This window comes from Rhineura floridana, chromosome 16, assembly GCF_030035675.1.
Source record: "Rhineura floridana isolate rRhiFlo1 chromosome 16, rRhiFlo1.hap2, whole genome shotgun sequence".
In the NCBI taxonomy this organism is placed as follows: domain Eukaryota; kingdom Metazoa; phylum Chordata; class Lepidosauria; order Squamata; family Rhineuridae; genus Rhineura; species Rhineura floridana.
The window spans coordinates 36,336,396-36,355,471 of NC_084495.1; the positions used below are offsets into that span (position 1 = coordinate 36,336,396).

Here is a 19,076-nt window from a genome sequence, read left to right on the forward strand (position 1 = left end):
CTGTATCTTTAAAAGTTGTGCAGGGGGAAGGGAGAATTCCACTTTGTGGTTTTTCCCATTAGAGTGTTGCAAGAACACCTGTACTTGGCTGACTTTCTCTTCTCCTAAATATACAGGATCAGTCTCAGGCCGGGAACCTGGCAACCCTACTACTAAATGACACAGTAGTGGAACCAAACGCATGGAGCCTCACGAAAACAGCAAGAACAGATACAATTAGCAACAACCATGTTGGCACAGTATTTTTCCTTCACTGATAAGCTAGAAACAAAGGTTAGTTATGATGACAGACACTTTTAGGCATAGGTATTAAGTGAAATAGAGAATGTAACAGGACATGCTTTACCAGCAAACCCATTAGTAGTTCTTTTAGTATATATGAGATTATTTTATCAGATGATAGAAAAATTATAACACGTTTCTTAACTGCAGCTTGATCAGCAATCAATTCTTATTGGACAAAAGTAAATGCCCCCACAATAGACAATTTGTTTATTATTTATTATTTTATTTATTTATTGTTAGATTTATATGCCACCCTTTTTCCCAGTTGGATTCTAAGAGTGTGGGGAAATGTTCATATGGTAAAACTGATGAATATCATAAGACTACAGGAGGGCAGGCCGATGGATGATTACTTTGTTGAAAGATGGAGTCCTTTGATCAGGTACGGGTATAATAAAATACAGGATAATGCTGCTCCACAGATACATGTTGGAAACACTGTTAACACATGTACTTTCCCTTTTTCCCATTGTTGTGTTTAAAAAACCCTCCCTCTATTCTTTGTCAAAGAGTACTTTGTGATATTTTGCATTGTATTTACATTTGTAAATGAGAGCCAGTGTGGTGTAGTGGTTAAGGTGCTGGACTACAACCTGGGAGACCAGGGTTCAAATCCCCACGCAGCCATGAAGCTCACTGGGTGACCTTGGGTCAATCACTGCCTCACAGCCTCAGAGGAAGGCAATGGGAAACCACCTCTGAATACCGCTTACCATGAACATCCTATTCATAGGGTCGCCATAAGTCGGGATCGACTTGAAGGCAGTCCATTTCCATTTTTACATTCTTAGCTTTGGTAAATGTACTAACCAAAGCATATACTTCTTTCAATTTTAGTTTTTTTTTTTAATCAAGTAATTGAAGCAGTAAAAATTCCTAATTCTTTATGGAAACAAACTGGAGCAACAGGTATTAATAAAAAACAATTTATTACTTCTGTTAACAGAACTTGCCAAAGGTGTTTTTTGTATTTGTCTTACCTGAAGAAACACCTTCTGCCAGTTCTGTTAACTGAACAGGAGTAATTACAGCTATAATCCTCTACACACTTACCTGAGAGTAAACTCTTTTAACCCTGTAAGATAGGTAGGGTATGTAACATTCTTTCATTCCATTATGGCTGTGTTTTGATCCTTTTATCTGTTCTTCAGCTACCCTGGAAATGGGAAGCCTCCTTTTCTCCCTTTTACCCACATCCCCTGGGTGGGAAACGAAGAGAGTATATAAATACTTAAAATACAATTTTTACATAAATAAATATAGATACTTCCTAAAGGTTTAGCTCATTTTTAAACTAAGTAATTTCAAGGGGTTGTAGCCAACTAAAGTCCTGCTCAGAGTAGACCAACTAAAATTAATTGACCTAAGTTAGTTGTGGCCATCATTTTCAGTGGGTGTAGTCTAAGGACCCTCGTGGTGCAGAGTGGTAAGCGGTTGTAATGCAGCTGAAGCTCTGCTCACGGCCAGAGTTCGATTCCAGTGGAAGGAGGAAGTCGAATCTCCGGTAAAAGGGGTCGAGGTCCACTCAGCCTTCCATCCATCCGTGGTTGGTAAAATGAATACCCGGCATATGCTGGAGGCTAAAGAAAGGCCGGGGACGGAACTGGCAATCCCACCCCATATATACGGTCTGCCTAGTAAGACCTGGCGTCACAACAGCCAATGAATGAGTAGATCTGGCATTTCAATGGGTAGAACTGGCGTCCAGAAAGTCTATGCATTTCAATGGGTAGACCAGGCCACCAGGTCTACCCATTTGAAGCCTGCTTGTTTTCTTGCTTGTATTTGCGATATTACCTTTATGTGTCCTTTTCTGCCTTTATGGATATTTAAGGAGATACGCACGCTGGCAATTGCACTTATTTCTCCAAAAAAAGCAAGAAACCTGTCACACACCCCTCCTTCTCCCTTTTCTTCCCAGCCAAATGATTTGAAACAAAAACCCCAGGGAGTAGAATGAAATTGACAAAGCTTTCTGGAGGCAGGCCTGAAACTGACCAGCAGCCCCTTTCTCCCTTGCTGTGCATTGCAGATCTCACCCAGAGTGCGTGCCCAGTTTGCAGGCTGGCAAAAAATAAAATGCATCTGCACACTAGTTGCAGACACCCCCCACCCCCCACCATTGCGATGATTGGTTCAATTTTCCCGGGCTTATTCTCACACATGTGCATAAGTGCAGATAGGTGATTGGCTGGAATGAGAAGGGGCAAGGGGAAACACACAAGAACCACCCATCAGCTGTAAAGTCGAGGTATTGCATCCTACCTCCTGATGGCACAGTGGATGATTCCCGATTTTAAATAGCAAATCGTATTTTTGCCGGTATTGCAAGGAGGGGATTTAACCCGCGAAAATGCGTAACAGCGCGAGACATCATTTGGACAACTGAAAAATAATGAACACACATAGCAGGTGTGTCACACATTTTGCAGTCGTCTGGATGAGCCCTAAGAGTCGGAAACGACTTGCACTATAAGTGTGGGACACGTTCACCTTGTCTAAGGAGAACTAGCACTGAATACATTCCAATGGACAACTTGTTAAATCTTGTCTGTTAATTTCAATGGGTCTACTCAGAGTAAGGCTACCACTGGCTGTAACCCAGATGGTCCCACTACTTTTGAAAGGGGGAAGAGAGAGGGAGCCCTCTGTATATCCTCAAAGACACCCTTCCCTGCTTCAACAACATCAGCACCCCTTCTTGGAGGGGAGAAACAGTTTCCTTGGGGGCTAAGTGTGGTGCCGTGGTTAGAGTGGGACCTGGGAGACCAGGGTTCAAATCCCCACTCAGCCATGGGTGACCGTGAGCCAGTCATTCTCTCTCAGCCTAGCCTACCTCACAGGATTGTTGTGAGGATACAACAGAAAGAGGGAGAACCATGTAAGCCGCCTTGAGCTCCTGGGTGCAGAGGTTCCCAAACGTGATCTGCAGACCACCAGTGGCCCATGAGCTTAATCCGGGTGGTCCATGGTCTGTCAGCAGGAGCAGCGCTTGAAACATTCATATTGATTTTTAATTGTACTTCTCTTGCTTCTTTTATTGGATTATTTATGGTTATATTTCATATTTTATTCTATGGAATTTATTCACTGATTATTACCTTTGCATCCCACCGCAAGCTCAAGGTGGTGGACAACATCGTTCTCCCCACTCCACCCCATTCCCAACCATTTGAACTGTATTGCATTTTATTGCTTGAATTTGAGAGCCGTTCTGGGGTGTCATCTGGCTGGCGGGGAATCGCCTGAGGACTCTCCCTCGGGCGAGCAGCGGGCGGGCGGGCGGGCCACTGCGGGCGACGCCTCCGCGAAGGCGGGCCGCCACCCGCTCGCTCTTCCCGTCAGAGGCGGCCCGCAGTCGAGCCCGGGGGATGGGACGGGGAAGGAGCGCCATGGCGGCGCTGCTGCCGGGACTCTTGCTGGGCGCCCTCCTTGGCGCCGCCGCAGGTGAGGCAGGAAGGCGGGTGGGGAGCGGGGAAGGCGGGCGAGCTGTTCCCCTCGCCGCCCGGGGCAAGCCCGGGAGGTGCTGCGGGGGTGGCCATCAGTCAAAGGGGTCTGCTTAAAAAGGCAAACGTAAGGAGGGTGCTCTTGTCAAACGGGGTTAAAGGGTTATGGTGGGAGCCTCAGCCAGTTCACTGAGGTGCGGGCTATTCCTCGGTAAGGAAGTGAGGACTTACCCCGGAGTAAACACGTGCCTATTGCCCAGTAGGAAGTGAGGGTTTCTCCGGGGATAAGTACTGTTGAGGCCAGGGGTGCCTGTACCCAGCTAGGAAGTGCCAGTTTACCCCAGAGTAAGTACTGTTGAGGCCAGGAGGAGTGCCTACTGCCCAGGAGAAAGTGAGGACTTACCCCGGAGTAAGTGTTGTTGAGGCCAGGGGTGCCTACTCCCTAGTAGGAGTGACCTTGAGGCTTTGATCTGGGGCACCTACTCCCTTGTAGTAAATGAAGGTTTACTCCAGAGTAAGCCCTGTTGAGGTTGGGGTACCTACTCCCTGGCAGTAAGTGAGGGTTTACTCAGGAAGGGGTGCTTCCTTCCTAGTAGTTAGTGGGGGTTTGGTTTGGGGTTCCTTCTCCCTAGCACCTAGTGAGGAGTTAGTAGAAGAATGCCTACTCGGGAGCAAGGGTGGCTGAGGTCAGGGGTCCTTACTTCCTAGTGGTGTCTACTGAGAAGAGTTAAGTTTCCTCAGAGTAAAACTCCTATGCCTGTTTACTCTGAAGTAAGTAAACCCCTCTCTGCCCTCCTTACTATGTTGACTCAGAAGGAAGTCTCCTCATCGTACTAAGCAGTGCTTATGTGTTAAATGTGGTGTTTTTAAAGGTTTTGCTGTAGATGTAGTTTAATTTGAGTTTTTGGTGTAGATCTGCTTAATTTGGGTGTGAATGATCTTTTGTCGATTTTATGGATGGACTTCCCATGGGCAACTGGTTGGCTGCTGTCAGAACAGGATAGTGGAGTAGAAGGGGGACCCTTTGTCCTGATCCAGCAGGCTCTTATGTTTGTCTGTTACTTTAGCAAACGTTTGGTCTGATGACTCGATACCAGTCAGTGAATCTGCTCTGAATAAGTGTGTGTCTACTCCAAAAGAAGAAAGCTTAACAGTTGTTTACTCAGAGGCATGAAACCATAACCACCTTCTGTGATGTAAGTCCCATTCTACTCAGTGGTGCTGACTCCCTGGTAACTTGGGATGCAGGGATGCAGCCTCATTGAGGTCCCATTGTCCCCTGTCCTGAAGAAAACCCAGATTCCCACCCCATCTTTTAAGTTTACATTTTGGATCTGTAGCCAGGGTGCTGCCAAAATTACAGCCTATGGATGATTACTTTACTTGGGAGGGGAGGGCTGTCTGTTTACTTAAAAGTAAACCCACTGAGTTCACCTGGGGCATCCCAAGGAGGAGTATATACACATGTGGTTGCCAAACTACTACCATTTTCTGAATTTCTTAAAGGCACCTGGGGGAAAACAAAAATAGCAAAGTTGTTTGATCCTGTCCTTAAAAACAAAAGAATTTAGGAAGGCTTAAGAAGACTTTGGATTCAGGAAGAATAGCTGGATGACTTTTAACTTCCTGCTCTTTAAGTGTCCATGGCTGAAGAAGACAGTGGATTGGATTATATTGAGCAAAGAGCCTTAGGTAGGATTTTTGCTGCTGAAATTTCTGTTCTGCTACTCTGTGATGCACAGGCTTAACCTGCATAGTTTGAAGAGTTTGGTCACGACTGCTTCCGCTGTGTGGAAGCCGACTGGCTTCCTTGGGGACTTGAAGCCCAGACATCCTTAGCTCTAGGGCAGAGGTTCCCAAACTGGGGTCTGCGAACTTCATTCAGGTGGTCTGTAGATGAAGATGGGAGGTGGCACATCCATTACGTTAAATATTTGTATTTTTTTAGTTGTATTTTAATTGTTGCTCTTATTTATTGTATTTTATTCTGTTACAATTTGCATTCTATGAAATACAATAGATAAGAAATAAAAAGAGCAATAAAAACCATTAGAACTCGTACAGCATCTAGCACAGTGTATTACAATTGCTACAACAGGCAAAAAGGTGGTCCTTTTTGCCTGTTTGGTGGTCCTCCAAGACCATCAGCAATTTTCAAGTTGTCGCTGAGGGGAAAAAGTTGAGGAATCACTGCACTGGGCTTAACTCAGCCTGTGCCCTACTGGGGAAGTTTTGGACTCCTCCTGCGCTCTGCTGTGGACTTAGGGGGGGCTGACCCTTTGTGCCTCTGCTCCCAGTAATGGCAATTCCAGCATTCAGAACAGGCTCCCTTTACTGCACTAGGGGTTGCCCATCTACTTTACCCACCAGAGCCATCTTGTCTGGTGCCATGATTGAGGAGCTGTCAGCCTTATACATCAACCCGAGGGTCCCGTCTACATGCATATGTGTGAGTGAAAGAGTTTTGTCCTTTGCCATGTGAGAGGTTGTTTCTTGTTTATGTTTCTTGCACCTGTTATATGTGTGTGCCTGTTTGTTTCCTGTGTTTTGAGAGGCAGGGGCAGAAGGGAGTCTGGTCGCCATTTGTTCTCAATGGGAACTCTGAGATGGCTCTGGTTGTTGACCCTTAAGTATAACCCCTACTGACGCACTTCCAATAAGTAAATAAAAACATATTGCAACTACACAACCAAATACCAAATCTGTTATTTACAAATATAGTGAGGTGCTTGTAACTCAATGTACTTCTTATTTGTATCTCTGTTATCTTCTGGGCCATGACAACCAGCTCACTGTGTATCAAAGCTGTTTTACTTGCAGTAAATAGCTTTTCGATTCTGCACTTTTCACTCTTTGAATTTTACATTAGAACTTTCGGCATTTCGGAACATTCAGGCTTGGTGTATATAGAGTGGCCTGAATGTGTGTTGAGCTGCAAGTATTCTGCTTTTCCCTTCCTGCAGAATCATGGGGCACCAGTTAGGTTTGGTATTTGGTCAGGTGTAACCATCCCCCAAGAAGCACTTGTAGGGCTGGCTCCAGGGGGTGATGAGCTCTGGTAAGACTGGCAAAGAACTTTCTGACCCAACATCACTGCTTTGCATGGAGTACCTGCAAAGCTCTGAGGTGGCATGATGAGAGAATTCTCTTTTAACTAAACTCGCCTCTTCTTGCTTAAGGGGACTCTCCCAAATCCTAGTCCAGCTACTAGTCTAGGATTGCCTTTTTGCAAAAAACCCTTTTTTAAAATTGAAATATGCTTTCAGGCACATGTAGTCAAAATGCTCAGAGTAAGGGGAGCTTAATAATGCTTGCCATATCTATCTATATATCCAATTTTTTTAAAAGTAGAAAAGAAAAATATACCTATAAAAATAGAAAAACAAAAAGCAACAATTAATGTGCATAGGTCAGTCGACATAATTGCATTATCTGGTAACAAATGCAAAACAGACATTTTCTAAAAAGTAACTTTCAGATGCCACATCAGTATGCAATATGCTGAGGCCAGCTGGTTGTTTAAGAGTGCTAGTCTAGGATTGTGAGCAGCGTATTTTAAAAGTTGTGTTTAAACTACATTTCAACATAGAATTTGTATTTGGTGAAGAAGTTAGCATCTTGGAAGGCTGAGGAGAAAAGCTTGAAAGTGTGTGGGTAGTAGCCAGTGAAACATTAACAGCTTGTGGAGCTGAATTGAGCTGAAGTAAAATTGCCAAATAAGATTTTTCCTAATGCCCCACAAAGGTTATCAAAAACAAATATGGGCATCATCCAGTGGGAAGCATTGATCGGTTGAATCCTCTATTAATTACAGATTAAAATGTAGCTTTTAAAAGAGGTGCTTGTCAAATGACCAGATGGTCTGTGCTGTTGATCTTGAATTAGGCCATGCATTTAAGTTTTTTTCCTCTCTATACCAGTTGGCTAGTTGCATAAATCAAAAAGGAGAACCTTACATTTCTTCATGTTACATAGAAGAGCTTAGTGCATGTAGAAGGGCCCAGGTTCAATGCCTGGCATCTCCAGTTAGAGATGGAAATATCCTGTGTGAAACCCTGGAGAGTTGCTGGTGGTCAGGGCTGACAATGTTGAGCAAGATGGACTCAGTGGTGTTAGTCGGTATAAGGTTCCTACATTCCAAGCCTTCAAACTACCATTCCGTATGATGTGCTCTGCGTATAGATTAAACAAATAGGGTGATACCCGTCTCACACCCTTTCCGATTGGGAACCAATCAGTTTTTCCATATTTGTCCTTACAGTAGCCTCTTGTCCAGAGTATAGGTTGCGCATCAGGACAATCGGATGCTGTGGCACCTCCATTTCTTTTAAGGCATTCCATAGTTTTTCATGATCTACACATTCAAACGCTTTGCTGTAATCTATAAAGCACAGGATGATTTTCTTCTGAAATTCCTTGCTCCGTTCCATTATCCAACATATGTTTGCGATATGATCTCTGGTGCCTCTTCCCTTTCTAAATCCAGCTTGGACATCTGGCATTTCTTGCTCCATAAGAGCCTTTGCTGTAGAATCTTGAGCATTACTTTACTTGCATGGGATATTAAGGCAATAGTTCGATAATTACTGCGTTCCCGGGGATCCCCTTTCTTTGGAATTGGGATATATATTGAACGCTTCCAGTCTGTGGGCCATTGTTTTCTTTTCCATATTTGTTAACAGATTCAGTCTCAGTAGCTTGTAGCAACTCTTTTGGTATTTGTGTCTTCCAAGTATTTTAAGAGCAGCTTTCATCTCGCATTCTAAAATTTCTGGTTCTTCATCATACAGTTCCTCCGTGAATTAATTTGTCATCCTGGCATCTCTTTTACGGAGTTCTTCAGTGTATTGCTTCCATCTTCCTTTTATTTCATCTTGGTCAGTCAGTATGCTCCCCTGTTGATTATTCAACATCCCTACTCTTGGTTTAAGTTTCCCCATAATTTCTCTAATCTTTTGGGATAGGGCTCTTGTTCTTCCCTTTTTGTTGTTCTCCTCTATTTCTATACAATAACTGTTGTAATAGTTCTCCTTGTCCCTATGTACTAGTCGCTGTATAGTTGCATTTAGGGTTGTAACCGTGTTTCTCCTTTTGCTTTTGCTTTCCTTCTCTCTTTAACCATTTTAAGAGTTTCTTCAGTCATCCATCGAGGTCTTTCTCTCTTTTTAACGAGAGGTATTGTCTTTTTCCATTCTTTCCTGATAATGTCTCTGACTTCAGTCCATAGTTCTTCTGGTTGTCTGTCAACTAAGTTTAAAGCCTCAAATCTGTTCCTTATTTGATCTTTATATTCTTCTGTGATGTTATTTAAATTATATTTTGGTGTTATGATTGCTTTGTTGTTCTTCTTTAGCTTTACTCTGATTTTCGATATGACCTGTTCATGATCTGTACCACAATCTGCTCCTGGTCTTGTTTTTGCAGAAAGTAAACTTCTCCATCTTCTGCTACCAATTATATAATCAATTTGATTCCTGTGTTGATCATTTGGTGATGTCCACATGTACAGTCATCTTTTCAGTTGCTCAAAAAATGTGTGTGCAAGAAACAAGTGATTGGCTTTACAGAATTCAATAAGTCTTTTCCTGCGTCATTTCTATCTCCTAAGCCCCGTTTCCCCACAATTCCTAGTTATTCTCTGTTCCCTACTTTAGCATTCCAGTCCCCCATGATTATCAGCACATCTTGTTTTGGTGTATGATCAATTTCTTCCTGTACTTCTGCGTAAAATTCTTCCAATTCCTCCTCTTCTGCATTTGCTGTTGGAACATGGACTTGGATGATGGTTATGTTAATAGGTTTCCTGTTTAATCTCATTGCTATCACTTGCTCAGACCTTGCGTTATAGCTCCTAACTGCTTTTGCTACATCACTTCTCACTATTAAGGCAACACTGTTTCTTCTTAATTTCTCATTTCCTGCATAAAATATTTTGTAGTTGCCTGATTGAAAATGTCCCATTCCCGTCCATTTTATTTCACGCACGCCAAGTATTGTAAAGCTGATACGTCCCATTTTTTTGCTTGACAATTTCGAACTTTCCCTGGTTCATGCTTTTCACATTCCATGTTCCTATTGTGTATGTTGTACAACTCCAGACTCTTCTTTTGCATCTGTGCGCATCAGCCTCTGGGCTTCCTTTCGGCTTTGACCCAGCTGCGTCATTAGTCACAGCGCTACTCGTACTTGTCCTTTGTTCTTCCCCAATAGCTCGGTGAGTGCCATCTGACCTGAGGGTCTCATCTTCCAGCACTATCTCGTGTTGCATTTTGGATACTCTGTTCATAGGGTTTTCATGGTAAGAGGTATTCAGAGGTGGTTTACCATTGCCTTCCTTTGAATTTGCATGCATCTTAGTCTGGTGTCTCAGCTTTGACCATTCTGTCTAGCTTCTTGGTCTAGACTTCTGACGACACTGCTCTCAGCTTCTTCGACACTCTCAAACCCCCTCACCACGTTAAGGTGTGCATCCTAGAGGGTGGATACCAGAGGCAGAGCTTTCTTCAACCATGGCAGCAGCATTGTGGAGTGTCTTTCCCTGGGAAGGCCACTTGGTTCCATCCTCCATTTGATTTTGCCACCTGGCAGAGGCTGACTAGGCTGCTTTTTCTGCTGCTGTTTTTAATGTGGATTTTAAAAAATGCTTTTATATTTAATAGTTTTATAACTTTCATTTCATTGATGCTTGATTGTGATTTATAGCCACTAATTTGTTAGCTAAATTGATTTTTTTTAAAAAAGGAGAGAAGTGAGATAAGTTTAAAATAAAAGTTAAATATTAACTGACTTGCTTTGTTATCAAGCATTTTTTAATCGTATGTCAGCTGATTTGCCTGTGATCCAAAGCAAGAGGCCATGAGGCTTCCTCCTGCACCAATCCTGAAATACTTACTTGATTTATCTTTTAGTATTATGATTTTAAGATTTTACAAGATTGTTAGCTGCTTTTGTGGCTTCAAGGTGGCTTAATACCAATACAGAAAATCAGGTCAAAATTCAATTAAAACATGGAGTAAACAACTCTGTAGGCCAGAAAGATATGATAGGAACAGCCACTTGTCTGATTTATTTGGTCACATAATTAAAGTGTGATTAATTGGAAGAGCCTAATTCTTAAAACAAAAGGTGTACATGACTGAGAGGAGGTGACCTTTCTCCTGTCCCCTTTCTTGTTTCCCTGTGTTACAGTGCCAAGAGCTTTTCCCCTAGCCCGGTTCCTTACAGAGGTTTTTAAAAGCAGATTTTTCAAATGCACAAATTCTACTTTAAACACCCCAGCCTGGTTCTAAACTGCCTGCAACAACATGACAAGGTTGTAGAGTTCAGCTCCCTTCATCCACACATGGGTGAAAATTGGATCCCTACACACCCCCCACTCCAGAAGTGAATGGGACAGACTCTACAAACGAACAATGGTAAGGACTCCCATCAGATCTGCTTTGGCACCGAGTCATTCATCTTCTTGGAAATTGCCTCTGAGTCACAGTCTTCTCCCATTTCATTCCTGATTGTGAGATAAAATTCCCTGAGCTTCTGAATCAAGAAATTAGCTTCTTGATGTCCCCCAGAGCACAATTTTATGGGTCAGTTTAATACTGTTTGTTTCCTGGCATCTTTCTACACCATGGTGCCACGCCTCCACTCCTATTTCCTCCATACTGATTTATGACTGTCGGCTGGTATGCTTGCAGATGTGATCAATGTGCCAGCATTTGCAGAGGGGCAGGTATATTATCACTGCTCAGTCATCCTGTGCAATCTCATTCTTAACTTTTGTGGTATAACACACACCTCTTAATCTTCTCATCAAGGGGTACCCTATCAGACGCATCCTTGCTGTGCCCAAGAGTTTCTGACTGTTGCTTCCCTCCTTCACACTATAGCTATAGCTCAGTGGCAAAGGCTTTGCTGCAAAGCACGTTTTGCCAGCAGAGAAGGGTGCAAGGTCCAATCCCTGGCAATCCACAGGTAGGGCCAGGAAAGATGGGCTCCTTCTGGGAGGAAGGGCAGGATATAATTTTTAATAAATAAATAATCATGATTCCTGTCTAAAACCCTGGAGAGCCATTGCCAATCCGTGTAGACAAGGTTGAGCTAGATGGACAACTGGCGTGATTTTGTGGGAGGCAGATTCCTATGAAGGGAAATTATGAGTGCTGTCCTGAATGCTGTGGGAGTTCCTTCGGAGTAGTTTTAGTTGTGATACACATTGCAGAACAGGATTTTAGAGACCGTGCAAGATTGCAGCTACCTAGGGTTCCAGATTCTATTGCTGTAGTACTAACTTACACCTTTTCAGGTACATCTTTTCCTGGGATGCTGTCTGCTGATTGAATAGCCTGGCCTATCTCTGTGATGGCCTCCATTTTCTATGGGAATGGGCAGAGGACCCCCAGGCAGGTTGGAGCAAGGCTGTCCCTAATGCTGCTGCCACCCCATGCACCTCTTGTTCTTTTTCAGGGTGGGAGTAATGATACCCCTGAGACAATAGCCGGTGTGTGTGGCGTGCATTAACATTAAGCTGAATACATTACATTGGGATAGGACTTCAGGGGTTGGCAAGCATCTGACAACTGCCTACGTTGTGGTGGCCTTTCAACTGCCCCCACCTTGGGCCTATAGGTTTAAACTCCATTATCATGGGTGTGCACCTGGCTGCCCTTCCAGTTGCTGCATGAATTCATCCTGAAAGTTAAAAATGTAAATGGACTGCCTTCAAGTCGATCCCGACTTCTGGCGACCCAGTGAACAGGGTTTTCATGGTAAGCGGTATTCAGAGGGAGTTTCCCATGGCCTCCCTCTGAGGCTGAGAGGCAGTGACTGGCCCAAGGTCGCCCAGTGAGCTTCATCGCTGCGTGGGGATTCGAACCCTGGTCTCCCAGGTCCTAGTCCAACACTCTAACGACTATGCCACACTGGCTCTCACGTCCTGAAAGTTAGCAGCTCTAAAAAGAACAGAAAGTGATGGTTTCCCCTTTTCCCTTCCTTTTCCATAGCGGCCCTGCTGGATCTGCCTTGCCCATCGAACTTCACTTGTACTCTTAATGTAAGGCACTGCGAGTTGAATGTGACGTGGAAACCTATAGAAACAGAGGATAACTGCGTGCCAAAGTATGAGAGTGATATAAGCACTGGTGTAGAGCCGATCAAATATGTAAGCTTTTGCCATTATTCTTCTTCTTATATTTATATTTATATCCTACCTGAGCACAAGGTGTCCTACATGGTTCTCCTCCTTCTCCATTTTATTCTTACAACAACCCAGCGAGGTAGTGTAGGCTGAGAAACTGACTGGCCCAAGGTCTCAGAGCAAGCTTGATGACTGAGTGGGGATTTGAACCCTGGTCTCCAAGGGCCTAGGCCAACATGTTAACTACTACACTACACTGGCTCTTTGTACTGCAGTCAAAATGCTGAATTATTACATCTACAGGAATTGTGATGAAAACTAAGTCTTTGGAATTGAGAAGCAAATTGGTCCTTTTAGATCGGGCTTGTGGAATCTAGAAATCTAATCTGGTTGAATTGATGGTGGTGTAACACTACAGTTCTGCTGAAAGGAGGTATATAAATCTTTTAAATAAATAAAATATCTCCGCCCCTCCTGAAGGTGAAAAGGGTAAGGCAAGCTCTCTTATGCTACACGCAGAGTCCTTATGGACCAAAGTGGGAGATGCTGCCTCTTCTAATCATGTGAAGTTACTGACATGGACTGAGCGCTGTTCTCACAGGTGTGCACGTGCACATGGATGCAACACAATTTATTTCAGCACTTGGCAGTCTGGAAGAAGAAGGAAAGACACCAGTGTGGTGGGGGTAGGAAGAGAGAGGCAGCGTCTCAAAGGGGCACAAAAACAAACATTTAATGGTCCAATGCATTTCAAAGATACGCATCTAAGTGCCCCTGAGGAAGAATCATATTGTGTCCTATACCATGCTCTTTCACAAAAAGTGTTAGGAAAGAGTGTTGCACTTCTGGGGAGGGATATCTAAAACCAATAAGCCATTAGCAGTGCAATTCTATATATGTGTACTCAGAAGTAAGACCTATCGAGATCAGTGGAGCTTGTTCCTTGGGAAGTGAGTATTAAATTGCAGCTTAATGTTTTTGCATCTTTTGATACTCCAGCTGTCCTTTCTTCCCTCTTTTACTACTTGGTAGCCAACAGCTGAATATGTCAGTTGGGTGGGGAACCTTTTTGGCCCAGTGGACTAGATCTTTATCTCCCCCTTGCCTCACCCCTGCGGGCCAACATTGGCAGGTGGGCGGGAGCACCTGCCTGTCAGTTGACTGGAAAATTATACGCCAGAAAAGGCTAGTGATAGCAGGAAGGGTACATAAACAGCATAACCATGATTCCTGCCGCTACTAAATAATTCACAACACATTCAGCCTAATAAGTGCTGTGTGCTATGCAGAAATAGAAAATTTGCCCAGAGGTTCACAGTCTAAAATTATACAGAGGGATATAGAACAACTTAATGCTTGGCAGGCCAGGGAGAAAGAGTAAAAGATAACACAATAATTAGCAAGAGCAGGAAAGGAGCATGACTTCAGTAAAATCAAGTAGAACATCAATAAGGTGATGCAAGGGAGAGGATAGTTTTGAATCACTTAAAGTAGGAGAAAGAATAGCTCTTCCAACTATTTAGAGGGAAAGTCTTTCCACACACAAGAGAAAAAAGCACAGAGATTAGGAATAGCACAAGGGAGTGAAGGGTTAATAAGAAGATGAGTGTTCAAGAAGTGGAGAGACTGAAGGGAGAAGAGAGGGGAAGCAATGGAGATCAATCAGAATGGGGAAGATCATGAAGAGACTTAAAAGAAGATGTCTTCAATACAGAATAATAAACGGAGGAAGCCTGTGAAGGGAAACCTAGGGGGTGCAATATGATTAAAGCACAAAGAGAAAAATTAAACAAGCAGAAGAATTGAGAATAGGAGCAACAGGTTTAAGCTAAAGAACATTTCCAGCACAACCCTGTATATGCCTATATAAAAGTAGGCCTCATTGAATCCAGTTCCTGAGCTTATTCCTAGGGATATGTGTATAGGACTGCAGCCTTTAGCCTCCAAGGGAACAGCGACTACTACAATTGTATAAAAGGGCTTTGTCCATAGAGAGTTTACAATTGGCTTGAACCAGACCTTGCTTGAGATGAATAGTTTTTCATTCTGATATATCTATATGATTTCTCTTTTCCAAACATAGGAATCTAATGAGAAACCTTCCCGGACAGTGCTGGTACCTCTGGGTAAAAAAGTAATTTTCAGAGCCAGAAATTCATGTTCATCCAATGGAGAGTGGATTTATATCTCTCTTCCACAAAATGGCAAGTGTTCAGATACTGCATTCTTTGAAAGATTTGTATAAGACTGGTATTTCTTAAAAATGATGCAAGTAACCTTATGAAAGTATTAGAGCCGTGTGTATTCACACAGTAGCCCAGAAAGCTTCTTGCAAACATTGTGTATTAGTCTTAGACCAGTCTTCCCCAGCCTCATGACCTCTAGATGTGTTGGACTACAACTCCCGTCCTGAACCAACGGAAGGAGGAAGCTGAATCTCCGGTAAAAGGGGTCGAGGTCCACTCAGCCTTCCATCCATCCGTGGTTGGTAAAATAAGTGCCTGGCATATGTTGGGGGGTAAAGAAAGGCCGAGGAAGGAACTGGCAATCCCACCCCATATATACGGTCTGCCTAGTAAACGTCGCAAGACCCTGAGAGTCGGAAACGACTGACACTACAAGTGCAGGGACACCTTTACCTTTAGTCCAAAACATCTGGAGGGCACTAAGTTGGGAAAGGTTGCCTTAGGCTATTTCATTCAGTAGGAATGGGTGAGAAATTCAGTTCAATTTGCATTTGCAGCTGAATTTATCAAGTTTGCAATTTCCAAAACAACATGAGAACCGAAACACAGCCGTCCTTCGAAATTTGCACTTGTTTGAATTTTGCAATGCAGTTTGCCAACCAAACAATGTTTACAGAAATGCATGTTAGGGGAAAGTGCACATAAAAAGGAGTATGAGTGAAAATAACATACAAAAGTGCATTATATGATGAGAAATTACTTACAAAAATGTGTACGTTAGTCAAACGTGCCTGCAAAAATTTGTTTATTAGAAGAAATTAGCACTAAAATTCTGGAGAATTTACGTGAGGATTTTTTAAAATCGCAAATTGTTACAGAAATGTGGAGAACTGAATTTAAGATTGGGAAAATGAGAGAACCAAAATCGGCAGAACTTTTCATTCTTAATCCTCCGCATGAGAACAGCAATCAGTGATTCACAAGCCCTCTGTATCTTTTTGGTGGTAGCTAGGGGTCATCATTCAATCTTTAAAAGTCTCTGAGCAAATTGTTGTTCTAACTGTGACTGGGAATAGTTCTAACTAATTGTAAATAGTTCTAACTATTACCAAAATTTTCACCCAGACCACAGCTGTTTTCGTTGCAGTCCATTGGGAAATTCTCCTGTCCACGCCCCCATTGAAGTGAACAGCAGTAGTGTGAAATCCCTCACAAAGTACACAGGCCACAGTTTTCCTTCACTATCAGTTAGATCCCTCCCGGAGATAGCTATATACTCTCCATTAGAAACAAGCCCACACTACTTCTGCATGGCCCAGACTAGCAGCCACAGATGCATCCCATGCACCTACAAACACAGTGGTTGGGCACCCTTTAACAGCACTCTTTAAACATCACCTCACATTGGCAGTGTTGCAAAGAACCTCTGCAGATTAGATGCATGGCATGGAGAAGAAGACATGGAGATGTTTCTCCCTCTCTCATAATACTAGAACTGAGGGTTAAGCTGAGTGGGTGGGAGATTTAGGATAGGCAAAAGGTAGTGTTCTCCATACAGCACATGCTAAATTATGGAACTTGCACGATGTAATGGTAGCCACCAACTTGGATGGCTTTAAAAGGGGATTGGAAAAATCCATGGAAATCTAAGGCCACCAATGGTTACTAGTCATGATGGCCATGTGCTATCTCCAGTATGAATATCAGTTGCTGGGAAATATGAGTGGGAACGCGCCATGGTGCTCATTGGGTGGGTTTGGGGGGGAGGGGAGGTTTTGCTTTTTTAGTTTTTGTACTTCTGCAAATGTTGAAGTTCCCCCTGGCATGCTGTTTTCCTATGTGCCCCAATTTGGGTCCCTTTTAGTCAGCTCTCATCGTCTGGGTTTGCTATTAGGGTGATGATTTAGAGCAAAAACGTTAGGAGGAGCATTACAACATGCCAACAGAATGCTTTGAATTGTATGGATCTTGCCTGGTGAATTCTGTCACACCAGTAAGGACTGAGGAAGGTTTGGGCCCTCCCTTTTCACATACCTGACAACTTCCTGCCCCATCCCTAAATTCAGCCTCCAACCATTAATCACTATAGAATGAATTACGCAAACTAAGTATTTGCAGGTGGCCTTAATTTTCATGACTTGTCCTGAATTTAGAATTATAGAACTTTGCTAGTTCAAAGCCCTTAATTCTTGTTGTGCTTGAAGCCCAATTTCTGACCTTTCGGCAGTTCTGCTCTGCGGGCAACTTGGATCACTGAAGATGGAGGAATGCTTAGCAAAAGCCAGGTGCTCGCTGCGACCAGTCCTGCTTCTGATGTTTTTGCTCCTCCTTTTCAGGTATTGTAGGTACAGGAGCCACTAATATCAGCTGTATTTGGCATAATCTTCAGAACGTGGTGTGCACGTGGCAGCGTGGGAAGAATGCAAGTCAGAACACAGCCTACAACTTGACTGCCTGGTTTGTACTTGAAACTCCTCCTCTTGCTTCAAAGTGATGTCGGGAATTTGAGAACTCAGGCCTTTTCTTTTCAGTGCAAAGCTGTGAGGTATTCTAATCCAGCATCCCCCAATTTTGAAATCCTCATTAGGTAACATCATGAAAATTGTTTAATAATGCCCAGAAACAGCTGAGTTTCCCTTTCACGTAGCAGGAGAGTTACTGGATAGAGTTACTGTTTTACTGTCTCTTTTACCTAACATCTCAAGGTTTCAGATCTGCAGAAGAAAGAAAGCCTGGTCCATCCTCCATGGAGGTTCCTTGCATTGTTGCAATTCCCACTCTGCTTGCTGGAGAAGAGGCCCAAATGTTTATTTGGGGGTGGGGGCAGAACCTTCCATATTTACTTCTGCTTTGTCAGAGAACATACATTTTAGACAACCTTTTGACTACGGAAAAAAGAACTCTCCACCCCCTCAAGATCAAAGTAACCAGCAGAACTGCAGACTTTTCCCTGAATGTCTCCACGCAGCAAACATTAAAATATTTGTGTGAGGCATTTAGTTAGGGCAAGGCACTGGGGCAACATCTCTGAAGAGCTCTACCTAAATCCCAGATATTTTTATTCATAGGATCTATGTGTCACATGTGAACCACTGATACACAAATAATCTTTGGTGAAACTAGAAAAGACTGGATTTTGTGTTTTGATGTTTAATAAACAACAAACCAGTTCCTGCCTTCCCTTTCTTAGCCACTTTTTTTCATTCTCACACCTTGACCCTGAAGACCATTGTGCAGCTGCCACTGCAGGATGAGAAAGAAGCTTGAGGGTGGGGTTGTTCTTCAAACTCAGGCAGAACAAAGATTGTTCAGCACCAAAAACAGGAATCGAAGGAAGGAGGCAAACCTTCAAGACTATGCTGAAAAATGAAAATCTATTATTAGTCTTTTGAGGCAACGTACATTGACTGAAACACCACAATAAATAGACTTTCTTTGTCCCTGAAAAAGGTACCAAAATACACTGGGTATTTTTATTTCCAACAATGCCCCCCCCATTTTTGAGCATTTTGACTCTTCACGCTCAACTCTGCTTCATTTCTGTGAATAGCGGTATAAAAATATTAAGTTACTGTTTCTCAGCAGCCACCTATCTAGTGGGGAGGGGATGGCTAACAGCTGCAGCATCTTCAGTGCTGAGGGGAGGGGCCCAAGTGGTGGTGGATGCCACTGGCAGTAGTGTGTGTTGGTGCTAGCTCAGATGGGGGGCCAGTTTTGGGGGAGGGCATCGGCAGCATTGTCCTGGGGGCCCATGCAAACCTGGCAACATCCCTGATTATTGCTGGAAGTGGACTTTTGCCGCAGCTGGATCTGGCTAGCTTCTAGCAAGAGCTCAGATGTGTATCAAAGTGAAGCCTGTGTGCATTCAGGGATATGCTTCCTTTCTCTGCCAAAAGACAACCTTGACTCTGGGAGCTTCTCATGCAAATTGAGACTGCATGTAGGACTGTGCCCAGGAGATGCAACCCAGTCACCCTCCCCTCCCTTAGCTATGTGTGGAAACGTCTCAGCTTGGTGAAGTTTGTGATG

At 43.4% G+C, this 19,076-nt stretch overlaps 1 protein-coding gene across 1 annotated transcript in view; it reads left to right on the plus strand.

The window, feature by feature from the left end:
• Window positions 1-3,078: 3,078 nt before the first annotated feature.
• Window positions 3,079-19,076, plus strand: part of IL13RA1 (interleukin 13 receptor subunit alpha 1) — a 32,179-nt gene continuing 16,181 nt past the window's right edge. Inside the window, exons 1-5 of the mRNA XM_061599065.1 lie at window positions 3,079-3,088; window positions 3,493-3,732; window positions 12,728-12,885; window positions 14,945-15,065; window positions 17,384-17,504. Coding sequence (XP_061455049.1) covers window positions 3,079-3,088; window positions 3,493-3,732; window positions 12,728-12,885; window positions 14,945-15,065; window positions 17,384-17,504 — 650 coding nt within the window. The remainder of the gene's footprint in view (window positions 3,089-3,492; window positions 3,733-12,727; window positions 12,886-14,944; window positions 15,066-17,383; window positions 17,505-19,076) is intronic.